Here is a 20,960-nt window from a genome sequence, read left to right on the forward strand (position 1 = left end):
TAAGCTGTAAATGTGTGTATAACTGGGAGGGCCGATAATTACCCTCCTTTCTTAAGTTTACAGAAAGAGTGTGGCAGTCGGCCCTGAACTCATTATATGTCTTTATTTCAAAGTTACAGATATTGAATTTCTTTGATAATCATTTGTTTCCCTTTGCATATGTTTGCAAGGACACCAATAAGATTGCAACAATAACTACAACAACCTAGTTTTGTTCAGCTAAATCGGATGAAAGCTTTAACAACAATGACAACAACCAGATTTATTAGTTCTTTGTGGCTGTATCGTTACGCCAGGACTGTAGTGATAGTGGTACAGCAACAGACGGTAGTAGTGGGCAAGGTTACCGAGACGGCAGATGGGAAATCACATTTCGGTGTAAGCATTTTATAACCACTGTCGTGCAGTAAATAAGTCTAAAAAGTTTATCATTCGATCGTGCCACATCTGCAACCCCACATGGTAGTCGAAGCTACTGGTGTAGTGTTACGCTGCAAATATTCATTTGAACTCATTCTTTTAATTATACAGGTGGTGCTGACGTCTTCATAGATTTAATCGACCCATTCAGATTCCTGTGTGATTTTATAATAACATTCAGTCAACTGGACGGACCACCAATTCCTCAGCCGAAAATCACGTTCTATCAGGGCAGGGTAGGTCACATTGACAGTAAATTGTGCGTCACTAGTACCAGAATTGACATCTTCTTGATCAGTATGTTGGTCTCCTGATATTTTGAGTCTTACTTGAGGAAAAGACAACATCGCTAAGAAGAATTCACAATATCCTAATGAGGAAAACCCGCTAATTGACGAAAAAAGCAATGAGTGGACTGTAGTTGGTAGTTATCTATATTAAAAAACAGACAATGGATATCTGGCGTAACCGATTGTTGGTCCATCGCATTCAGAAATTCAAACTATGAGAGAGAGAGAGAGAGAGAGAGAGAGAGAGAGAGACAGAGAGACAGAGAGACAGAGAGTATGTGCGTGTGTGTGTGTTAACCTTATAAACAAAACAAATGAAGAGTAATAAGGCCAAGGTCAAACAGCACAAATAGAGTAAAACATGATGTGAGGTTGAAATGCTTACACGTTCCAGTATATAGTGCAATTGTCTGTGATAGTTGGCCGACGTTTTGTTCTGGAGCCATGCCACTACGCTGTCACAGTTGTTAAGGTGGTTTACGTTGGATGTCCAGTAAATCTACTCGAAATATTTCAGTATTTTCACAACAAATCAACTTAACCTATTGACCTCTGCACCCGGCCTCTACATAACTAACTAACTAACTAACTGACTGACTGGTTATATGCAAAGGACTTGTGTTACATATTTTAAGTTTTCGACAGAATTACAAACTGATCAACGAACTCATCATAATCATAGCAGTAAACAGTAAAACAAAGACAGACATTGTCTATCCAAACGAACACTCAGTTGAGAAGAATGGAGTGGGGTTGCTGTTGAAGGACTACAATTCAACTACAGTGGAGGGACTGTAATTTAACACACAATATGTATACTACATAATTGCCAAAGTATCTATCTCTTTATTGTGTGTCTGGATACTTCTAGAAATAAACCCTGTGTGAGGCGTGTAACATTTACAACCCTATAGTATACTAGTAGTATAGTGTCACTATAGTGTGACCGCCGAAAACTTGGTGGACAAGATGGACCACCCAAAATTGAATCTGATGGTTGAAATGAGATAATTGGTGGTCGAACCCCGACACTGCTAATTGCTTTACAGAACAATCAGATATCGTCAGATCAATATCAGATAATCTGTAGCAGGTTTCATCAACTTTAGCACATTATTTTCGGAGTTAAATCACTAATTTCAAACTTTATTTGATGTGCAACTGAGCTATTTATTAACTTGACATTGTTCAATGCTTCAAAGGACAATTACATCAGATCTTAGCACATTTCATCAATAATTTCAGAGTTAGATCACTTATTACAAAGTTGAACAAATATCCTTAGTTAACTTGACACTGTTCAGTGCTTCACGCAACAACAACATATTTATAACCTAAATATTTTAGTAGGTACATATGCACATGAATCCACAATTAACTTTAAACTACTAAACGCTTCACGACACAGTCAGATATCTGTCAGATCTGTATCTGCAGCAGATTTCATCAAATTTGATGTAGTTTCGATGTCCTACTACTAATAACAAAACTTCATTAACTATGCAAATAAGCTGTTTGTTAACTTGACACTGTTCAATTCTTCTCAGTGCAATTAGATATGTATCAGATCAATATTTGTAGCAGGTATCACCGAATTTGGTGAAAGAATTTTGGAATTATATTAGTAATTACAAAAGTTCATTTAATATGCAAATGAGCAGATAATTGACATGACACTCACAGTATCATCATAATGTTCTGAGATTGTCATCAGTGAACACTTTCATGAAATTTTGTGCAGTATTTCTTGATATATGTCAACACTGTCAATACTGTCTCCATCGAAAACCGTTATATGAAAAAATAATATTCAATAATTTCATTAACATGCAAGCAACACCAACAAGAATCTAATCAGTTATTGCAATAGGTATACAGTACTTAAATCTGATTTGATTCCGTTAAGGCGTTCTTGAGTTATTATGTAAATAGACAGACAGACAGACCGTAGACAGATAGACAGACAGACAGATAGACAGAAAGACAGACAGACAGACAGACCGACAGACATCGCTACGATTTTAGCTCACTTGTGTGAACACGTGAGCTAATAAAGGTAAACCTTTGAGAACTAAAAGCGGTAGTAAGAGATGAACTTTATTCCAGCCAGCATAACAGTTGGATTAAGATAAGATGAACTGTATCACTCACGTATGTTCTCTTTCCTTCAGAACACGTTTCCTAGGAATTTTTCCAACGATTTTTCGATACGATCTGATTGTATTGTCGAAATATCAATGCAGCTGATTTCTACCAGCGAACCTATTGTGATGCTTATATCTGCTGCTCAATCCGTCGTCGAACCCATCATGAACACAGTGAAAGCAGAAGTTGTAATAAACGGTGAGCTAAATTTCACGACGGCAGTGCTATATCTGTATTTATCACACTTTATTATTGTTACATTTCCTACATAATCGCTCTTTATTATTATAACGCTTCTGATTACTCAGTATCTTGAAATTTATGATCGCAACGAATTCTTAGTTCTCCATGTCACTGGACCACGATGATGGTGGGCTCTGGTATCGACCATGTCAGCACTCTATCTGCCATTGGCACTATTGCTTGTATTAGGAGTGGCGTCAAGACTGGTGTCAGGCTAGGTAAAGCGCAATGCTGTGCTTTTAACACATGCACTTGTTAACGTACGAAACCAAGAACAGAAATTATAATGATGTTATATATTTTTTCTATTCGGTAACAACTATTAAAGATCACCGAGCCATGTTTAACACACGTTGTGCACAGCATCTCAGTCAGAGGCGGTGAACTCTGTGCAAGCGATGTGTACTTGAAAACTATCATTATATCCTTTATTATATTTTGAAAAACGTTTATCAAGATACAGTACGAAATCAGAATGTTAAGGGTTTTTGTCCTCGTACAAATCAATTTCATTTATTTCTCCTGTTCTTACTTGAACCCAATGAGCTTGTTACGAACGTTGTCTTAGTTAAACTAATCTTTGCTTATTCTATGTGCCCGTTTGCGAAAGTGTTGGACTGTAGCTCCATCATGGAGTTCTTGAATTAAAGCGCAGTGGTCGGCGCGCTGCGCATGCTTGCGCATGCTCCTGAGGGGTCCCTCTGTTGTCAACATATCCAAGAATGCCGCACTGTACGTTACGGGTTGATTACAGTGTTTGCGATATTGCCGCTTGTTAAAATGGCGGCTGATCTGTCACAAGCATACCAACTTACCAAATCTAGTAATTACACGCTGGATTGAGATCACATTATCATGCATGATTTTCTTGAATCTGTTGAATGGGGCTCGGCTACTGTTATCGCTCGAGCCATGGAGCTACACTTACCTGTACGCGTGTATATGCAAACAGACTATCAATGACCTGGCTGTCGTCTACGACATCGCTAGCAAGAACGAGAGCTTTCATTTCAAGAGGCCCAACAGGAGTACAATTGACAATAACGCAAGCTACAGAAATCTACAGCTGTCAGAGCAATGCCCGCTGCAGCAAGAAGTATATGTTCCGTGGTCTGCTAGAACGTCCGTGTCAAGAGAACCGGGTATGGCGCGCTACACTCGGCTGTGGAGAATCCAACTCCACTACGAAGTTTACCCCGTTGGGGGATGCAAACGAGAATTCCGAACACAGGTATCAAGTCAAGCAAAGGACCTTTCATAGGTCTTCTTGCTATGTGGGGGGATTATCTCATTTGAAAGGGGATTCAGACCTACCCGGCAATCAGGAGGTACAACAACGAAGTTGCCATAGCACCGGTAGGCCAACACTAGCTCTGCATAGCAGGCCTGTGTGTTACCGGCGTTATACGGCCTCCGCCGTAGAGCTAGGCCAACACTAGCTGGCCGTTGGATCACTGCCCTATGACCGTGCACAGGATCTCTCGATACGTCCCTGTGTGTAGCCTTGCAATTTTCCTGCCAAATGCCGTGAAAAACCGCTCGTTTTGTCTATTGTTTCCTGTCATTTGACTATTTCTTGCCACGTGTTACTAGAAGAAGTTAGAAATGGTGATCAACAGTGGGTCTTGGGCCAAGTATTTGGGGGGCCGGTAGGTTGTAGGACCGGATTCTCTTATATCCGTGTACGTCAACACAGTGACTGTCTCCCTTATCGAAACAACAGCATCTCCCGTGCCCTGCTCTGGCTTGCCGATCATGCTCTTGAGTGTAATTTTTGTGTTAGACGTTGTGCTCGTTGCTAGTCTACAAAGTACAATGTTTATCATTCCGGGGACCGTTCAGTTTTTACGGCCTGGGGCGGCAAAATCTTGTCGCCGGTGTTCAAAAAAATATAGACCCCCCTGCACTTTTCGTGAAAAAAAGATGACACCCCCCCTTTGTCAGATGAAAAAATTTGATGACACCCCCCCCCCACCCCGGCTGAAAAATAACCAAAACCCTATGTCAAATTTACCCGAATGGTTTGGATTTGAACTCCGGTACGCGGCGCACTTTATTCATGTAGCAGAGATGCCAGTGCACAAACTTCTCAGCCACATAAATGCAAATGTCTGTTAATTAGGACAACTGTAAGGCAATTTTTAACTTCATTTCCATAGACAACTTATGTCCATGGACATTGTATAAAGTAAACGTTATTGGAGTGGTTGGCCAAAGGCAGCCCTCCGGTTAAGAGGGTCATGGGCCATTACGTAAAGTCAATTTTATTCTAGTGGGCCACCAAAGGTGGCCCGCCGGTAAAGAGGGTCGATCATGGCCATTGCACCAAGAAAACCTAATTGGAGTGGGCCACCAAAGGCGTCCGCCCATTGTCATGGTCATGGGCTATTACATAAAGTCAATTTATTGTAGTGGGCCGCCAAAGGCTGGTAAAGAGGGTCGATCATTGCCATGGCATAAAGTGAACTTTATTGAAGGTATTATGTTTCTGAAAATGTGGTGACCCCACCCTTTCCTACCAGTGAAAAAGCGATGACCCCCCTTCGTGGATTCCAAAATTACGATGACCCCGCCCTGGAGTTTGCCGCCCCCGGCCGTAAAAACTAAACGGTCCCTTAGTGATGTATTTTTACTGTACTGTACATAGCATTTTGTACAACCAGCGTGACCGCGGGCGATCAAACCCATTTGTTCAACTATGACTGCGTGCAGTAAACTCAGCGAAATAATGTGCCGTGTGTAGTGTCTCAATGTTCGTAGCCTTACATGAGTTTATAAATAGAAATACACCACTGAAGTTCGTTTCTGATCTTAATATTTTACCATTGCATGATGTTGAGTCTTATAAAGGCATTAAGAAAGTGAGGGACCGCTCCCATCTCACTCAGATTAAAGTTAAGAAGACTTATGTTTACAAAAATTCATGTTTATCTACAAAAAAATCGCGCACGCGCAGCGCGACGACCACTGCGCTTTAAGTTTGAATTGGTGAAGTATTTACATTTTCCAGCAACAAATGATTGTAGCTGCATTCGCGTTATCACTTCAGGAAGCGTTTGTTCAAGATCTCAATGCATTGAAGGTAACAAACTGAACAAAGTTATTGAAAATCCAGATCATTTTTTAAACATTGTACTACAGAGGATTATCTATGATAAGAGCACTATAACCATGAAACGCCGAGATAAATTATCAGATCCCATATATGCCAATGTGTGAAAGATAGGTACCAGAGGAGGGTTGATTCCCAGTATTACTCGGGCTCCAGTCGGGCAAGTGGCAGGCTAGACTGAAAGATTTAGTCATGAGCGGGCGCTCCGGCACCCTGCGACCCTTTACTGGCCCCTACATCAATAGCCAGTAAAGGGTCGCAGTGAGCCGGAGCGCCCGCACACGACTGGATCTTTCAGTTTAGTGGCAGGCTGCCTCATGGGCAAAATAGATATATTATCGATATGTTCTTGAAATAGACATCTTTCACGTTTTATGTATTTCTTTCTGCACTTTTCGGACATTTTTTCCTACAGGCTGCCCAGAAGGTAGATACGGTTTGGTGTGTGATAAAGACTGCATATGTAAGAATGGTGCGTCTTGTCATGGCGTCAATGGTGCTTGTAAATGCCCAAAAGGATGGACGGGACCAGCCTGTGATATAGGTAAATTGTAAATACTTTCTCTTTTTACTTCACTGTACGGATTGCTTCAGGAGCCAGCTAAAACAATAAAAACAAATAAATGGAACTGCAACGACTTTTCAGTTAGTGAACCCCTTGTGTAGCATGCAGCAAAACTCCCGTGATAACCGACTTTTTGCTAGGTGAGTATGATCCATTGCCTCAGAGTTCGAATCCAATAGAAAAAATACTCAGACGTCATGTAAAATACTGTAAAATGCTATAATCGAAGTCGAATTGTCCTTCTCAGGAAGATTAGATGTTAAGTTATGTTTACAGCATTTAAAGGTTCATTAGTTGCTTCCAAACATTCATCACAGTACATAAGGTCCTTAGTGGTGGTAGTGGTACTATTTCAAAATGAAAATAATATTTAGTACGCTTAAGAGCATTATACAATGTAGCTAAATATTATTGTAAATTTTCAGACGTACTTCTTTCATTGCAGCTTCAAAAGAGATATGGATAGTTCCTATGAGCACTGTGCCCATCTACGGACAAATGTTCTTCCTTTCCTGTCACTACAACTTTAAAGTATATTCTACAAACAGTACAATATGGACATTTTTCAATGATTCAACTAATACAATACCATTGGATTCGATAGAGCAGGTCTTTTATGAACTACATAGCAGGTCAGTATTTTTCATATAAGACTCTAGTGCCTGACAGGAGAGAACCCTTTTGGCTTTTAATAAATATCAGTCAAATATTGGTGAAACTTCAGAATATCATACTTTTTAGTTTGGTTAGTTGATTATAATCAGATATGAACTGCAAATGCTCGTCTTTCATTATATATTGCGGCTAAATTTGAAATACTGCAAGGACTGAAACCTAAACGCATTGTCGAGCTGACATCTTCACCCTAGCAGTGTACCCGGTTAGCTGTTGGTCCATAGCTGTGGTGTTTTTCCTGCCTTCTATGTACCCGGTTTGCCTTGGACAGCTCGCTACTTTACACAACTGGCTGCAACACGATGTCAACATTGATTTGCATTCATTATTCATTGCCACTCCCTGACCCTGGGATCGCAAGCGATTGCTTTAAGTATATAGAAATATGTATATTGCGGAAATAAAAATACTAGATTTCTTTGACTGCGTCATTGTATCACCACTTTATATAGCAAGTGTAATTGCCCTTTTTCAAGTTCCTCAAGCTATATATACTAAACTGTGAAGGGTCATTATATATATGCATATTATAAATAAGCTGACATGAAATGCGAAAAGGCTTTCAATATTGTTTAATATGGTATAATCAGTGTACATAACATGTTTTGCCTATTTGATCAAGTCAATCCTGGTATATATCTCCAATTAGGAAAGTTCTTTGATATGCAAATTAGGAATTGACTGAAATAAAACGCTTAATGACTTTGGATAATGTTGTATCGAAGTATCTTCAGTGTACATAGCAAGTTTCGTCAACTTTGATCCAGTCAATCAAGAAATATATCCTTGATATGGAAAGTTCATTTAATATGCAAAATAGGACTTTGCTGAAGTAATAATTTTCAATGAATTTCAATAATGTTGTATCATACATGTAGTATGTTTAGTGTACATAGCAAGTTTCATCAACTTTGGTTGAGTCAAGTCAGATATATATCCCTAATTAGGAATGTTCATGAATAAGCAAATTAGGAATGGCTGAAGTAGAAATGCTGAATGACTTTTAAGAATGATGTATCACAGTATCTTCAATGTATGTAGCAAGTTCTTTTAACTTTGGAGACTCAATTCAGATATATATCCTGAATAAGGAAAGTTCATTAATATGCAAATTAGGAATTGACTGAAGTAACAATATTTAATGGCTTTCAAGAATGTTGTATCATTGTATCTCCAATATGTAGCAAGTTTCGTAAAAATTGGTCGAGTCAAGTTGGATATATATCCCTAAATAGGAAATTTCAATCAATATCGAAATTAGGAATAGACTGAAGTAAAAATGCCTTATGATTTTCAATAATGTTATATCATAGTATCTGAAATATACATACCAAGTTTCGTCAATTTCGATTAAGTCACTTCAGATATATTTCCCCTAATAGGGAAGTTCATTAAATATGCAAATTAGCAATTATCTTTTATGTCACCACTTAATAGCTTTCACCGGTGATATATCTTTATGTGATAAACATTTGTAGCAAATATCAATGTATATCGGGTTTTTCTAAAAACATTAATTATGCAAATGAGCAAAAAGTAAGAAAGCCACGCCCATCAAAAACTAATCAGTTCTTGAGAGCAAAGCAGCCAGTTTAAACCTCGATAGCACGTTTTTCGGCTATGTTTACTAAAGTATAGAATATAACGTGAAGATTTATATTTCGGCTCTTTCTGAATCATCAACTTTGTGGAAACCCTGAATTTTAGATGCAAAGCTTAAAGAGGCACTCCCACTTGGTAACATTTTTAGAACACATTTATAATGCCAACGGTCGACATTTGACGTGGCGACTACGCACGGATCGCGAGATATCGATAAAAACATGTCATTTCCCGAGTGTATTTTTCCCATCCCGAAGTTTCTGATTATGACCCGAAATCCCCCGAAGGTTTGTTGTTGTGCTGATGACGATATTCTAGGGAGTCCAAAAACGTTCGAATGACGCAATTAATTTACCTTCAACTGCAAAGACTTTATATACATCATTATGCCTTTATCTCAGGTATTTTTTTTTAAACATCTCCTTAGTTTTTGTCCTTTTCATTATTCTCAATGATTTGTATTAGATTTTTAACCAATACCACATAGATATCAGTTTTAAAATGTATAATAGTAGCCGCCTCTGATGACTACATTTTGTTGTCTGCCACACAGTTACGCGTGGTTCGATACATAGCGGCCGCTATGTATCAACCAAACGTAAATGTGCTGGTCACCTATGCGAATTCTGGTGGAATCAGCAATCTTTGTTTTTCGTTTTTTTGCTTAGTCAGTAAGATTCGGGTTTCTCCCACGGGGCATGACCGATCACCGACGCGAGTTGTACTGTGGCATACAGCAGCGTCAGCGTAAATTCGTACTCCATAGCTTAGTTGACAATGGTCCCAGTGCCGAACGTTCGATGTTCGGAAGCTGAATTTAGGTGGGCCACCGGAATTCAAACTTTTACTTTTTTGAGGACATGTTTTTATCGATATCTCGCGATCCACGCGCAGTCGCCACGTCAAATATCGACTGTTGGCATTAAAAAATGTGTTTTAAAAATGTTACCAAGTGGGAGTGCCACTTTAACATCAGCGCAATATTCAAGTGAAGATCTATTCAATACAACAGGCAAATTCAATATCTTAACATAGTTTTTAAGATAATCGATCTTGAAGCAGCATTTTGTCAATATTTGAGTACTAGACGTGTTTAAAATTGTTTCTGCATTCTTAAATTTAATCAACTCTAGCCTTATTTACCTAGCCCTGACTTTCTTGTGGAGATTTTGTTACTTGAAAGAAAAGGAACAAAAGGTGAACTCAGCAGTTTCCATATAAAACGAAATTTATTACGAAAAATAAAACTAATTGCCTAGTCAGGGATAGAATACAAACTGTAAAAGTGTACAGGCTACTTATCACAGCTGGCACTGCAAAGCTCAAGTCTCAGAGTTGTAACAGTCAGTCGGATGAATGAACAGTCCTTTGGCTTGCAGGCTTGGAGCTACACAAAGTCCACAGTATAGATCCAGCGTGGCAGTGAAGGTCTTGAAAGGTCTGGAACTTAATACTGTTCCAGTTTCCAAAGATTTGAAGTAACACGCAATAGACATGATCCCAAAATGTCTGCCTGCAAACTGTGACCGTCCCCTATTTATACTCATGTGGTTATATAGAAGCATATAAGAACAATCTAGAAGTTTTATTGACATGCTAATCACTGTTCTAAAATTATCTCTCTTACACAACTAATTAAATTTCGAAAAAAATTCCGAACATAACTGATTGAATTCGAAGTTGTGAGGTCGTGAAGGACAGTGACCTTGAGAATGTTCTAGACTAATTACACTCAGCTCATGAGTGTGGGGGAAATGACCTACATAACAATATTGCAATATCTCATGTGGTATCCAATCAATACTAAAATTACTACTTTCTATTTTACCGTTCTGAATACAATTTGATGGCTCAACATTTCTCTTGACATTCTGTACTACTATTCTATATAGAATATTGAATTGTAAAATTGAATTCAGAACAGTAAAGTAGAAAGTAGTAAATTTGACATGGATTAGACGCCATATACCTTACACTACGTACCCGTCAATCTACCTACTCACTTTCTCAATGTCAACACATCAGTGTCAGAATGCTTTCATCACTTTACTCTTAATTAACGTTCATGACGGCACATATAACAAACGCCTTTTTTATTTTTCATTCTGGTTTTTTCGGTTTTAATGGAAACATCATGGAAAACATTTTGAACCATGTCTCAACAATCGTTGGAGGAAGAAGTGCAATTTTAAGTATATCAAATATGAGGAATAGGCATCTAACCTTTTTCAGAGATTAAAAAGAAAGATAAGACTTCTGTTTTCAACACGGGATCAGCATGAGTCAATTTTGCCTCCAAAAGTGTTGTAAAATCAATCCAGAATTTGCTTTCCAATTCTAAATTAATTTTGCGAAATTCAGAAACGGGAATAGGCACTGACACCTTCAAATTTGTAATTAAATGAAGCTAGATATCCTTTAATATATATGAGCAATGTATGTAGCCGAAATGGTTGCATTTGTTATACATTTATGCAAAGAGTACGTTATAAGATTAGCGATCAATTATGAACAATCACAATTTGTAATCACCTGCTTTTCGAAAGCGCAAACAAGGTAGGCCATTTTGTCTTATCTCATTCCGTGTAGACACTTTCCACAGATAGTTTAAATCGTATATAGTGTAGAACTGAATTCGAGATCCTACTTGAGGTTTAAACTTGGCATCGTGATTTTCACATTGCCGAATATAAAAGCGTTCCAATTGTGAATGTTTGTCATTATCGCTAATAAAACGCTATGAAAACCATCTGTTTGGAAATTTTGCATTTAAACAAAATCTTGTCTGCAGACGGTGAATGTTCATTTCGACCAGTAAACGAAGCCTCAACACATGACGTGGGCTGATGTGCAGCGTCTCGGAAGCTGATATCCAATTGGGCAGATGAATCTTACCATTATAATTCAATAATACAAAGAGACTCCCTAAGTTTCTTGAAAAGTGGCAATCCACCAATCAGATATAACCTTCCCAGTACGCTGAACATCAACAGGACGGCTTGAGTATCCTGTGAGCATATAAAACAGTTAGTTTAGAAATAAGTGGTTGATTTACAGGTAAAATATGTTTATATCTATTTATTTGCTGATATTTACAGATTTAAAAAGCATTGTTGATGTACAGTTGAATGAATAATAAAACCCAACGTTGGGTTACTAATGAACACTTGAATAGTCTACTGGTACAAAGTCTTGCGTTTTTATAGAAGAGTAAAGAATTTCATTACCTACACAACATTTGCTAGGAAAAATTCAGATTTTTTCATTCTGACTGTAAATTTATGTTTTATATATGCTTGGAAGTAAAGATGATTTTATATATCGCTTGAACAACTAAAGTAAATTTTCAATTTTAACTTGTCGAACTCCTTCAAGTACTATGTGGTTATTATTTGTAATCGACTTCGTCTTTTCTTACTTCAGTCGACTGACAATTGCTCATTTCAACGAGGGCCGGGTTGGTACTTACCAGTGTTCCCTTGTCGATCTCGATGGAACAGAATACGCAGCTGAAGCTAACGTTACCTACGCAGGTAATCCCTCCAGATTATTGTAACCCATATCCCCGCTTGATCGTTATCATGGACATCAACAGCGTTACGCAGATTTCTTCGTTGTTGTCGGATATTCTATGTTCGTAATTTGTTTTGATATTGAAGTCTTAAAAGGGGCAGTAGCCTTTCAAAATATTGTTATTACTCTGAAAACATGTGCATTTTATAATTCTCTCACTAAAGTAGGGTAAACTACAAACTTATAAACCAGTAAATCACAGTGCAGTGTGTACAATATGTGATCACGCTAGTTATTTGATTGAACTTACTATAGGCCGTGGGCTAGAGGGGGTCTACGTGCACCCCCCACAGGATAACAAACCTGTATTTTTCAGAAGCCTTGGGATCCCTAGAATACAAAATGGAATCTTAACAGAAAAAATATAGGGACGCAATAGCTGTTATGGTCATGTTTTGAAGGGTACCGCAAAATCACGATTTTCCAAGCCAAATGCATTTTCGTCAAATCTGTCTTCTTGTAAGTCATGTGCTGAGCTCATTTTTTAACATAACCTCACTTGTTTGGTATCATTAGAAAGGGAATTTATTCATTTATTCCTCTTTAAGATGACATATTTCACTATGCAATATCTGCTACAGTTTTTGTCAAATATGACCAAAACTTTCCCCTTACCCCCAAAATCTAACATTGCAAATTACGGTAAATCTCTAATTCTACCAATTTTTTAGCTAGGCATAATAAAAAATGCAATGCTATGTCTGAAATCTGTTTTATTTGATACAGGGACATGTCAGAAATATGAAATAGACTTTTAACAGAAAAAATTGTGGGAATCTACAGCTTTAACAGTCATATTTTGAAGGGTACCGCAAAATCACAGTGTAGCAGATTTGCATGCATTTTTGTTAAATTTGTCTTCTTATAAGTTATCTGCTGAGTTTGTTTTGAATATAACCTGACTTGTTAGATATCATTAGTAAGATAATTTACTAATCTTTAGAATGACATGTTGTAATATGCAATATCTTGTATAGTTTTCATGATATATAACCAAAACGTACCCCACACCCAAAAGTTTACATTGAAAATTTCAGTCAAAATTTCAGTCTAAAATTCTAGAATTGTTTTAGCTTGACACAAAAAATCTGGCCGATTTTTCTATTATATCTATTTTATTTGGTACAGGAACATGTCAGAAATTGGGATTCTATGGCTGTAACAGGCATATTCTGTGTAGTACGCAAAATCACAGCATTGCAGACTCATATGTGTTTTTGTTAACTTTGTCCCATTGTAGGTCATCTGCTGCGCTTATTTTATTACATAACCATGTTTATTTGGTACCATTGAAAAGCTAATTTACTACTTTTTAAAATGACATATTGTTATATGCCATATCTTATATAGTTTTCGTGGAATATGACGAAAACTTACCCCATACCACAAAGTTTATATCGAAAGTTACTTTCGTAGATATCGTCAAATTCTACCAATTTTCTGGCTAGACATAAAAAATAAGGCAATGCTTTATATGAATTTTTTTTATTTGGTACTGGGGAATATCAGAAATATGAAATATACCTTTAACAGAAAATATTGGGACTCTACAGCTGTAACAGTCATATTTTGAAGGGTCTCGCAAAATCACAGTAATGCCAACTCGCTTGCTTTTTTGTTAAATCTGTCTTTTTATAAGTCATCTGCTGAGCTTGATGTTTGACATAACCTGGCTTGTTAGGTATCAATAGAAAGGTAATTTACTAGTTTTTTTCATGATATATTGTAACATGCAATGTCTTGTTTAGGTTTCATGAAGTAGGACCAAAGCTTACCCCATACCCCAAGGTTCACACGGCAAATTACTACAAATCTGAAACTCTACCATTTTTTACAATTTATCAACTTTATATACAAAAGGCAATGCTTGTATGCAATCTATGAAATCTGTGTTTTTGTTAAAAAAGTATGTATCAAATATGAAATTAACTTTTAACAGGAACATAATATGATTTTGTAGCCTTTTGGATCATATTTTGAAGGGTACCCAGGTATCAGGGCAAATTTGCCGAAACACATACATTTGCAATATATGGGTTACCCCTCCAAAAATGATCCAAATGGCTACTAAATTGTATCATCTTCCCGTTAAAAGTTAATTTTATACTTGTGACGTACTTTTGTAAAAAATAAATCAGATTTTAAACAAAAATTGCTTTTTGTATTATGTGCAGCAAAAAATGGTAGAATTTAAGATAAGCCGTTATTTGCGATTTGAACTTTTTGGGTACGGGGTAAAGTTTGACCATATTCAAGGAAAACTATGAATGACATTGCATATTACAATATGTCATCTTAAAGAAGAATGAATTGTTCTACTAATGATACCTCACAAGCCAGGTTGTGTCACAAAATAAGTTCAGCAGATGACTTACAAGAAGAAGAATTTAACAATAAAGGTGCCAGTCTGCGGTACTGCGATTTTGCATTTCCCTTCAAAATATGGCTGTTACAACTGTACAGTCCAAATATTTTTTCTGATGAAAGTCTATTTCACATTTTTGACATGACACAGTACCATATACAACAGATTTAATACCTAAACAGAGCTATTTTTTTCATGTCTAGCTAAAAATTCGCGGAATCACGTTATCTATGACAGTACTTTCAATATAAACCTTGGGGTATGGGGTACGTTTGGGTCATATTCCATGAAAACTATACAAGATATTGCCTGTTACAATATGTCATTGTAAAGACTATTTAATTAAATTTCCAGTGATACTAAACAAACCCGGTTATAATCAATAACAAGCTCAGCAGACGACTTATAAGATGACAGATTTAACAAAAACGATGCGAATCAGGAATACTGAGATTTTGCTGTACCTTTAAAATACAGCTGTTACAGCTATAGAATTCCAATATTTAATTTTCTGTTAAAAGTTCATTTCATATTGCTGATATGGCCAAGTACAAAATAAAACAGATTTCATACAAAAAATTGCCTAATTTTTTATGTCTGCGTAAAAAAATTGCTTGAATTTGACATTAGCTATGACAGTAGTTTTCGATGTAAATTTTGGGGTATGGGGTAAGTTTTGGTCATATTTCATAAAAATCTGTTCAAGATATTGCATGTTACAATATGTCATTTTAAAGACAAGTAAATAATATTACTAATTATACCTAACAGCTTACATTATATTCTATAAAAAGCTCAGCAGACGACTTAAAAGACGGTAGATTCAATAAAAAAGCACGCGAGTCAGGAATACTGAGATTTTGCTGTACTCTCCAAAATCTGACTGTTACAACTACAGAATTCTAATCTTTTTTCTGTTAAAAGTCTATTTTATATTTTTGACATGACCCATTACCGAATGAAATAGATTTCATACAAATGAAGCCTGATTTTATATGTCTAGGTAAAGAAAATGGTAGAATTTGATTTTAGCTATGACTGCAATTTTCAATGTAAATTTTGGGGTATGCGGTAAGTTTTGGTCATATTACATGAAAACTATACAAGATATTACATGTTACACTATGTCATTCTAAAGATTAGTAAATTATCTTTCTATTTATACCTAATAAGTCAGGTTATATTCAAAAACAGACTAAACCGATGACTTATAAAAAGACAGATTTAAAAAAAATGCATGCAAATCTGCTACATTGTGATTCTGCGGAACCCTTCAAAATATGACCGCTACAGCTGTAGATTCCCAATATTCTTTCTGTTAAAAGTTTATTTGATATTCTGACATGTCCTTATACTAAATAAAATAGATTTAATAGCAAAAACGGCCATATTTTTTGTGTCAGGCTAAAACATTTGTAGAATTTGGTTTTAGCTTTGACTGCAATTTTCAATGTAAACTTTGGGGTATGGGGTGAGTTTTGGTCATATATCATGAAAACTATACAAGATATTGCATGTTACAATATGTCATTCTAAAGATTAGTTAATTATCTTTCTAATGATACCTAATAAGTTAGGTTATATTCAAAAACAAGCTCAGCAGATAACTTATAAGAAGACAAATTTAACAAAACTGCATGCAAATCTGCTACACTGTGATTTTGCGATACTCTTTTAAAATATGACTGTTAAAGCTGTAGATTTCCACAATTTTTTTCTGTTAAAAGTCTATTTGATATGTCTGACATGTCCTTATACTAAATAAAATAGATTTAATAGCAAAAACGGCCATATTTTTTGTGTCAAGCTAAAACATTTGTAGAATTTGGTTTTAGCTTTGACTGCAATTTTCAATGTAAACTTTGGGGTATGGGGTGAGTTTTGGTCATATATCATGAAAACTATACAGGATATTGTATGTTACAATATGTCATTCTAAAGATTAGTAAATTATCTTTTTAATGATACCTAACAAGTCAGGTTATATTTAAAAACAAGCTCAGCAGATAACTTATAGGAAGACAATTTAACAAAAAAAACATGCAAATCTGCAATACTTATTTTGCGATACCCTTCAAAATATGACTGTTACAGCTGTAGATTCCCACAATTTTTTCTGTTAAAAGTCTATTTCATATTTCTGACATGTCCCTGTATCAAATAAACAGATTTCAGACATAGCATTGCATTTTTTATTATGCCTAGCTAAAAAATTGGTAGAATTTGAGATTTACTGTAATTTGCAATGTTAAATTTGGGGTAAGGGGTAAGTTTTGGTCATATTTGACAAAAACTGTAGAAGATATTGCATAGTGAAATATGTCATCTTAAAGAGGAATAAATGAATAAATTCCCCTTTCTAATGATACCAAACAAGTGAGGTTATGTTAAAAAATGAGCTCAGCACATGACTTACAAGAAGACAGATTTGACGAAAATGCATTTGGCTTGGAAAATCGTGATTTTGCGGTACCCTTCAAAACATGACCATAACAGCTATTGCGTCCCTATATTTTTTTCTGTTAAAATTCCATTTCGTATTCTAGGGATCCCAAGGCTTCTGAAAAATACAGGTTTGTTATCCTGTGGGGGGTGCACGTAGACCCCCTCTAGCCCACGGACTACTTCCTATTTTATTTCAACATGATATGTGGACCAGATTAAGAAACATTTTTCGACCAAAAGCATGAAATTAAAGAGAAATATATCAAACTTTACAGACAATATCTGTATATTTAAAAGACGGTCACTAATGTCACAGAGTTTCTTAGTCAAACCTTTATCCACCTTGGTAAGTTACACTCTACACAATAATTAATAAGAAATAACAAATTAGCGGTGTACTTTACCACATAGGTTGTGCGGAAAACTTGTTTGGTAATTTCTGCAACGACACATGCAATTGCAAACAGGCCAGGAGATGTGATCGATCCATGGGCTGCGTTTGTCTGGACGGATGGACCGGAAAAGTGTGCGACTTGGGTGAGATTGTCAATTTATAAACGTTCAAACTAATTTTTCCTTTGTCATGTGAGTACAGAAAGTCGATTGTTTATTACGCGTTTGTTTATCTATTTTTTTTTTTGACACATCATGTACTGTGTCATGTTAGAGTGGTCTATCAAGATTGTATGCAATTTGAAATGTGGACAAGCATGACCTGATCCTCACATTTTATCCAACAGACGTCCAGGCACCAAATATCACTGACTGTCCTAGAGACCTTACTGTGCAGGCAGACGTTGATGGCAATGCCGCTGTCGTCAGTTGGATCAACCCTACAATAATTGACAACTCTGGTCAACCAGTCGCTTGGGGGTCAAATCGAAAACCAGGACAAAGTTTTGGCATTGGAAAGCACGACATCATCATGTGGGCTTCGGATCAATCCAATAACACAGCCTCTTGCAATTTTTCCGTATTTGTTACAAGACAATTAGAGAATGGTAAGTTGTTTTAATGTCTGGATAATTTACGCCTTATACCTATCAAATAATGTTCAATTCAATTTTACAACACGCTATTTTGTTATGTTTTCCCGAGGACTGAACTACGAATAAAATATCCAGGCAAATTTGGTGACAATGTCACAAACAGCCAAGAAGCATGGACATGGACAAAACGAGCACAGAGAATATGTCAATAAATTATCAATTCAAACGTTTTATGAATTTCAAAAAGACAAGGAGAAATATTATCTTGTCAAGAGTTTTGAACTGTTTGGAACTTAAGGCAAACATGACCTGGAAACTGCAAGTCAAAATGAAATACTTGTCAAGTTCTTAAAATAATTGTTCGACCCTCAAACTGTTTCTTAGATATAAATTGCACTCGACATGTGTATATCAGATATAACAAAACATTATCTATAGTAACGATAACGTCTCTATCTAGGTAATTGTTCGTCTACAAAAGTCCAATGTCACATGGCAATTATGTACCTATGCTAACAATAATAACCGTACTATCTATATTGTAATGTGATGGCAAATTAGCTAAATTATTCACTACATTGAGCAAGAAGTCTGAACTAAATGAATAACAAAAGCGTGTGATACCGCAAAATACACACTTTATTTTGCAAACTTTTACCAACAGCTGGAACTATGTTTTTACCTCTCTATGTGTGGGTAATGATTGTAGCGGGTGCAGTTGTCATTATTATTCTCCTGCTCGTCTATATTGTGAAAACGCAATGGTCTTATGTACCCGTAGATGGAAATGACCGGGAGTTTGAGGATTATCTACAGGTAAGACTCACTTTATTTCATTATTATGTTAAACGTTAACTTTTTCAAAGATTATTTCCAATTTAAATTTGTTTTTCAACCCCAGAGATTAAAATACCGTTTTTTTCGCTTTTTAGAATGACAAGAAGGCGTAATTTGGTCATTTTTGATCATTTTGTGAACGTCAGTCTATCAACCACTGCCGTTAAAGAATGAAAATTGATAGTGCTAAACAAAATTGTTGTTGTTTTTACACATGTTCTAGCTCCAAATGAACTATAAACTTTTATTGAATAGTATCAAGTTTTGACTTCAATTATAAACCGACATACTGGTTCATCTTATGTCCGGCTAAGCGTGATGGCAAGGATTGGATGAGAGCTTTGGGCGTTTTGATATACATTTGGTAGGAATCACTTCTCCATCTTCGCAGGGCCTTCAATTTATCATTAATTCCAAAATTTAGATTTTCTACCGAAAATATGAACAATTTTCATTCTTCTTCTTGCTACCATACTAAACTCCAGCTTCTCTGTTTGTTGAAAAGATATAGTATGGCGGGGTTGTCATGTAATTTTTGATAAGAAATATTGCTTTAAATGGTATTCCTTAAGTGCAACTATTTCTTAATTAACGTAGGTACTTTGAGTACGTGTATGATTTCTTCACTTGGTTTTGCTTTCCAGACTCTAATACGATCTTACATGGACGGATCCCTACGTCATAGAGATAAAATTGTTATATTTTCCACATTGCATTTTTATCACATAGATTCGCCGGAAGCAGGCAAACAAAAATAAATAACTCTGGTACAGGCCTCTAAAAAAACTGTTGTATAACTGATTTCCAAAAATGTGTCTCTGTACTTACTTTCTTTTTTGTTACTATGCTGCCAATTCAATTAACATTATATGTATCGTTTCTGACTAGGAACATTTACCGAAAGCAGCATTGGCTCGGAATGTTGAGAGGAAAGCTTTGAAGATACTGGATGAACAGCCGATTGGTGTTGGAGAGTACGGACGAGTCTACAAAGCTCGATTGGTCCGCCACGGAAAGGAACAAATAGTTGCAGCTAAAACTCTCTGCGAAAGTGGGTCAAATACCTCTAAACACACAATTTGTCCTCTTCGATAAAGGTTGCTTTTCGTCTTGCGCACCCAGGTCTTATAATATGGAAGTCAGCGTTAGCGTATGCTCATAAACGTTATCATATACCAATGCCCGTATCGCTCAATCAGGGTGGCGTTTACCGTGCAATACCATCAGTGGTATTTTATGATAAACTTCGAAATATTAGAGATATGTTCCCATATGCACGATAGGTGTCATCAGGTTTGGAGTGTTTCCAAACTATAGGTTTGTGGTGTGATAGCAAATAAAGTATACAACAAAATGGCTGTCGCTGTCTGCCTACAATGCGATATTGCCGACATAAAAACGTGAAGGGTTTTGAGGAACAAGGATGTTTCAGGTAGCCAAATACGGGAATAATGCGTTGAATCTTGTGGTGTTATCACGTGGTTATGCTATGAAAGGTCTTGCAATTTTTATGTAAGCTCTACTAAAGAGATATCTCCTTACTAATGAGCAAGGTGGAATAAAAGTTGAGGCTGAAAATTAATTTTCCTATTATTTTATACAATTCCGGGCATGAGTACATGTACATAATAAATCAATTATTACCCAATATTTCTCTTTCCTTGTGTCATATCAGAACCCGTGTCATTTGTACTGGTTC

General features: G+C 36.4%; 1 protein-coding gene across 1 annotated transcript in view; it reads left to right on the forward strand.

The window, feature by feature from the left end:
• Nucleotides 1-20,960, forward strand: part of LOC139152519 (uncharacterized) — a 37,024-nt gene that overhangs the window by 9,140 nt on the left and 6,924 nt on the right. Inside the window, exons 7-15 of the mRNA XM_070725709.1 lie at nt 532-656; nt 2,882-3,053; nt 6,626-6,754; nt 7,221-7,407; nt 12,476-12,585; nt 17,847-17,972; nt 18,176-18,436; nt 19,089-19,240; nt 20,150-20,312. Coding sequence (XP_070581810.1) covers nt 532-656; nt 2,882-3,053; nt 6,626-6,754; nt 7,221-7,407; nt 12,476-12,585; nt 17,847-17,972; nt 18,176-18,436; nt 19,089-19,240; nt 20,150-20,312 — 1,425 coding nt within the window. The remainder of the gene's footprint in view (nt 1-531; nt 657-2,881; nt 3,054-6,625; nt 6,755-7,220; nt 7,408-12,475; nt 12,586-17,846; nt 17,973-18,175; nt 18,437-19,088; nt 19,241-20,149; nt 20,313-20,960) is intronic.

This window comes from Ptychodera flava, chromosome 16 (genome assembly GCF_041260155.1).
Source record: "Ptychodera flava strain L36383 chromosome 16, AS_Pfla_20210202, whole genome shotgun sequence".
NCBI classification, from domain to species: domain Eukaryota; kingdom Metazoa; phylum Hemichordata; class Enteropneusta; family Ptychoderidae; genus Ptychodera; species Ptychodera flava.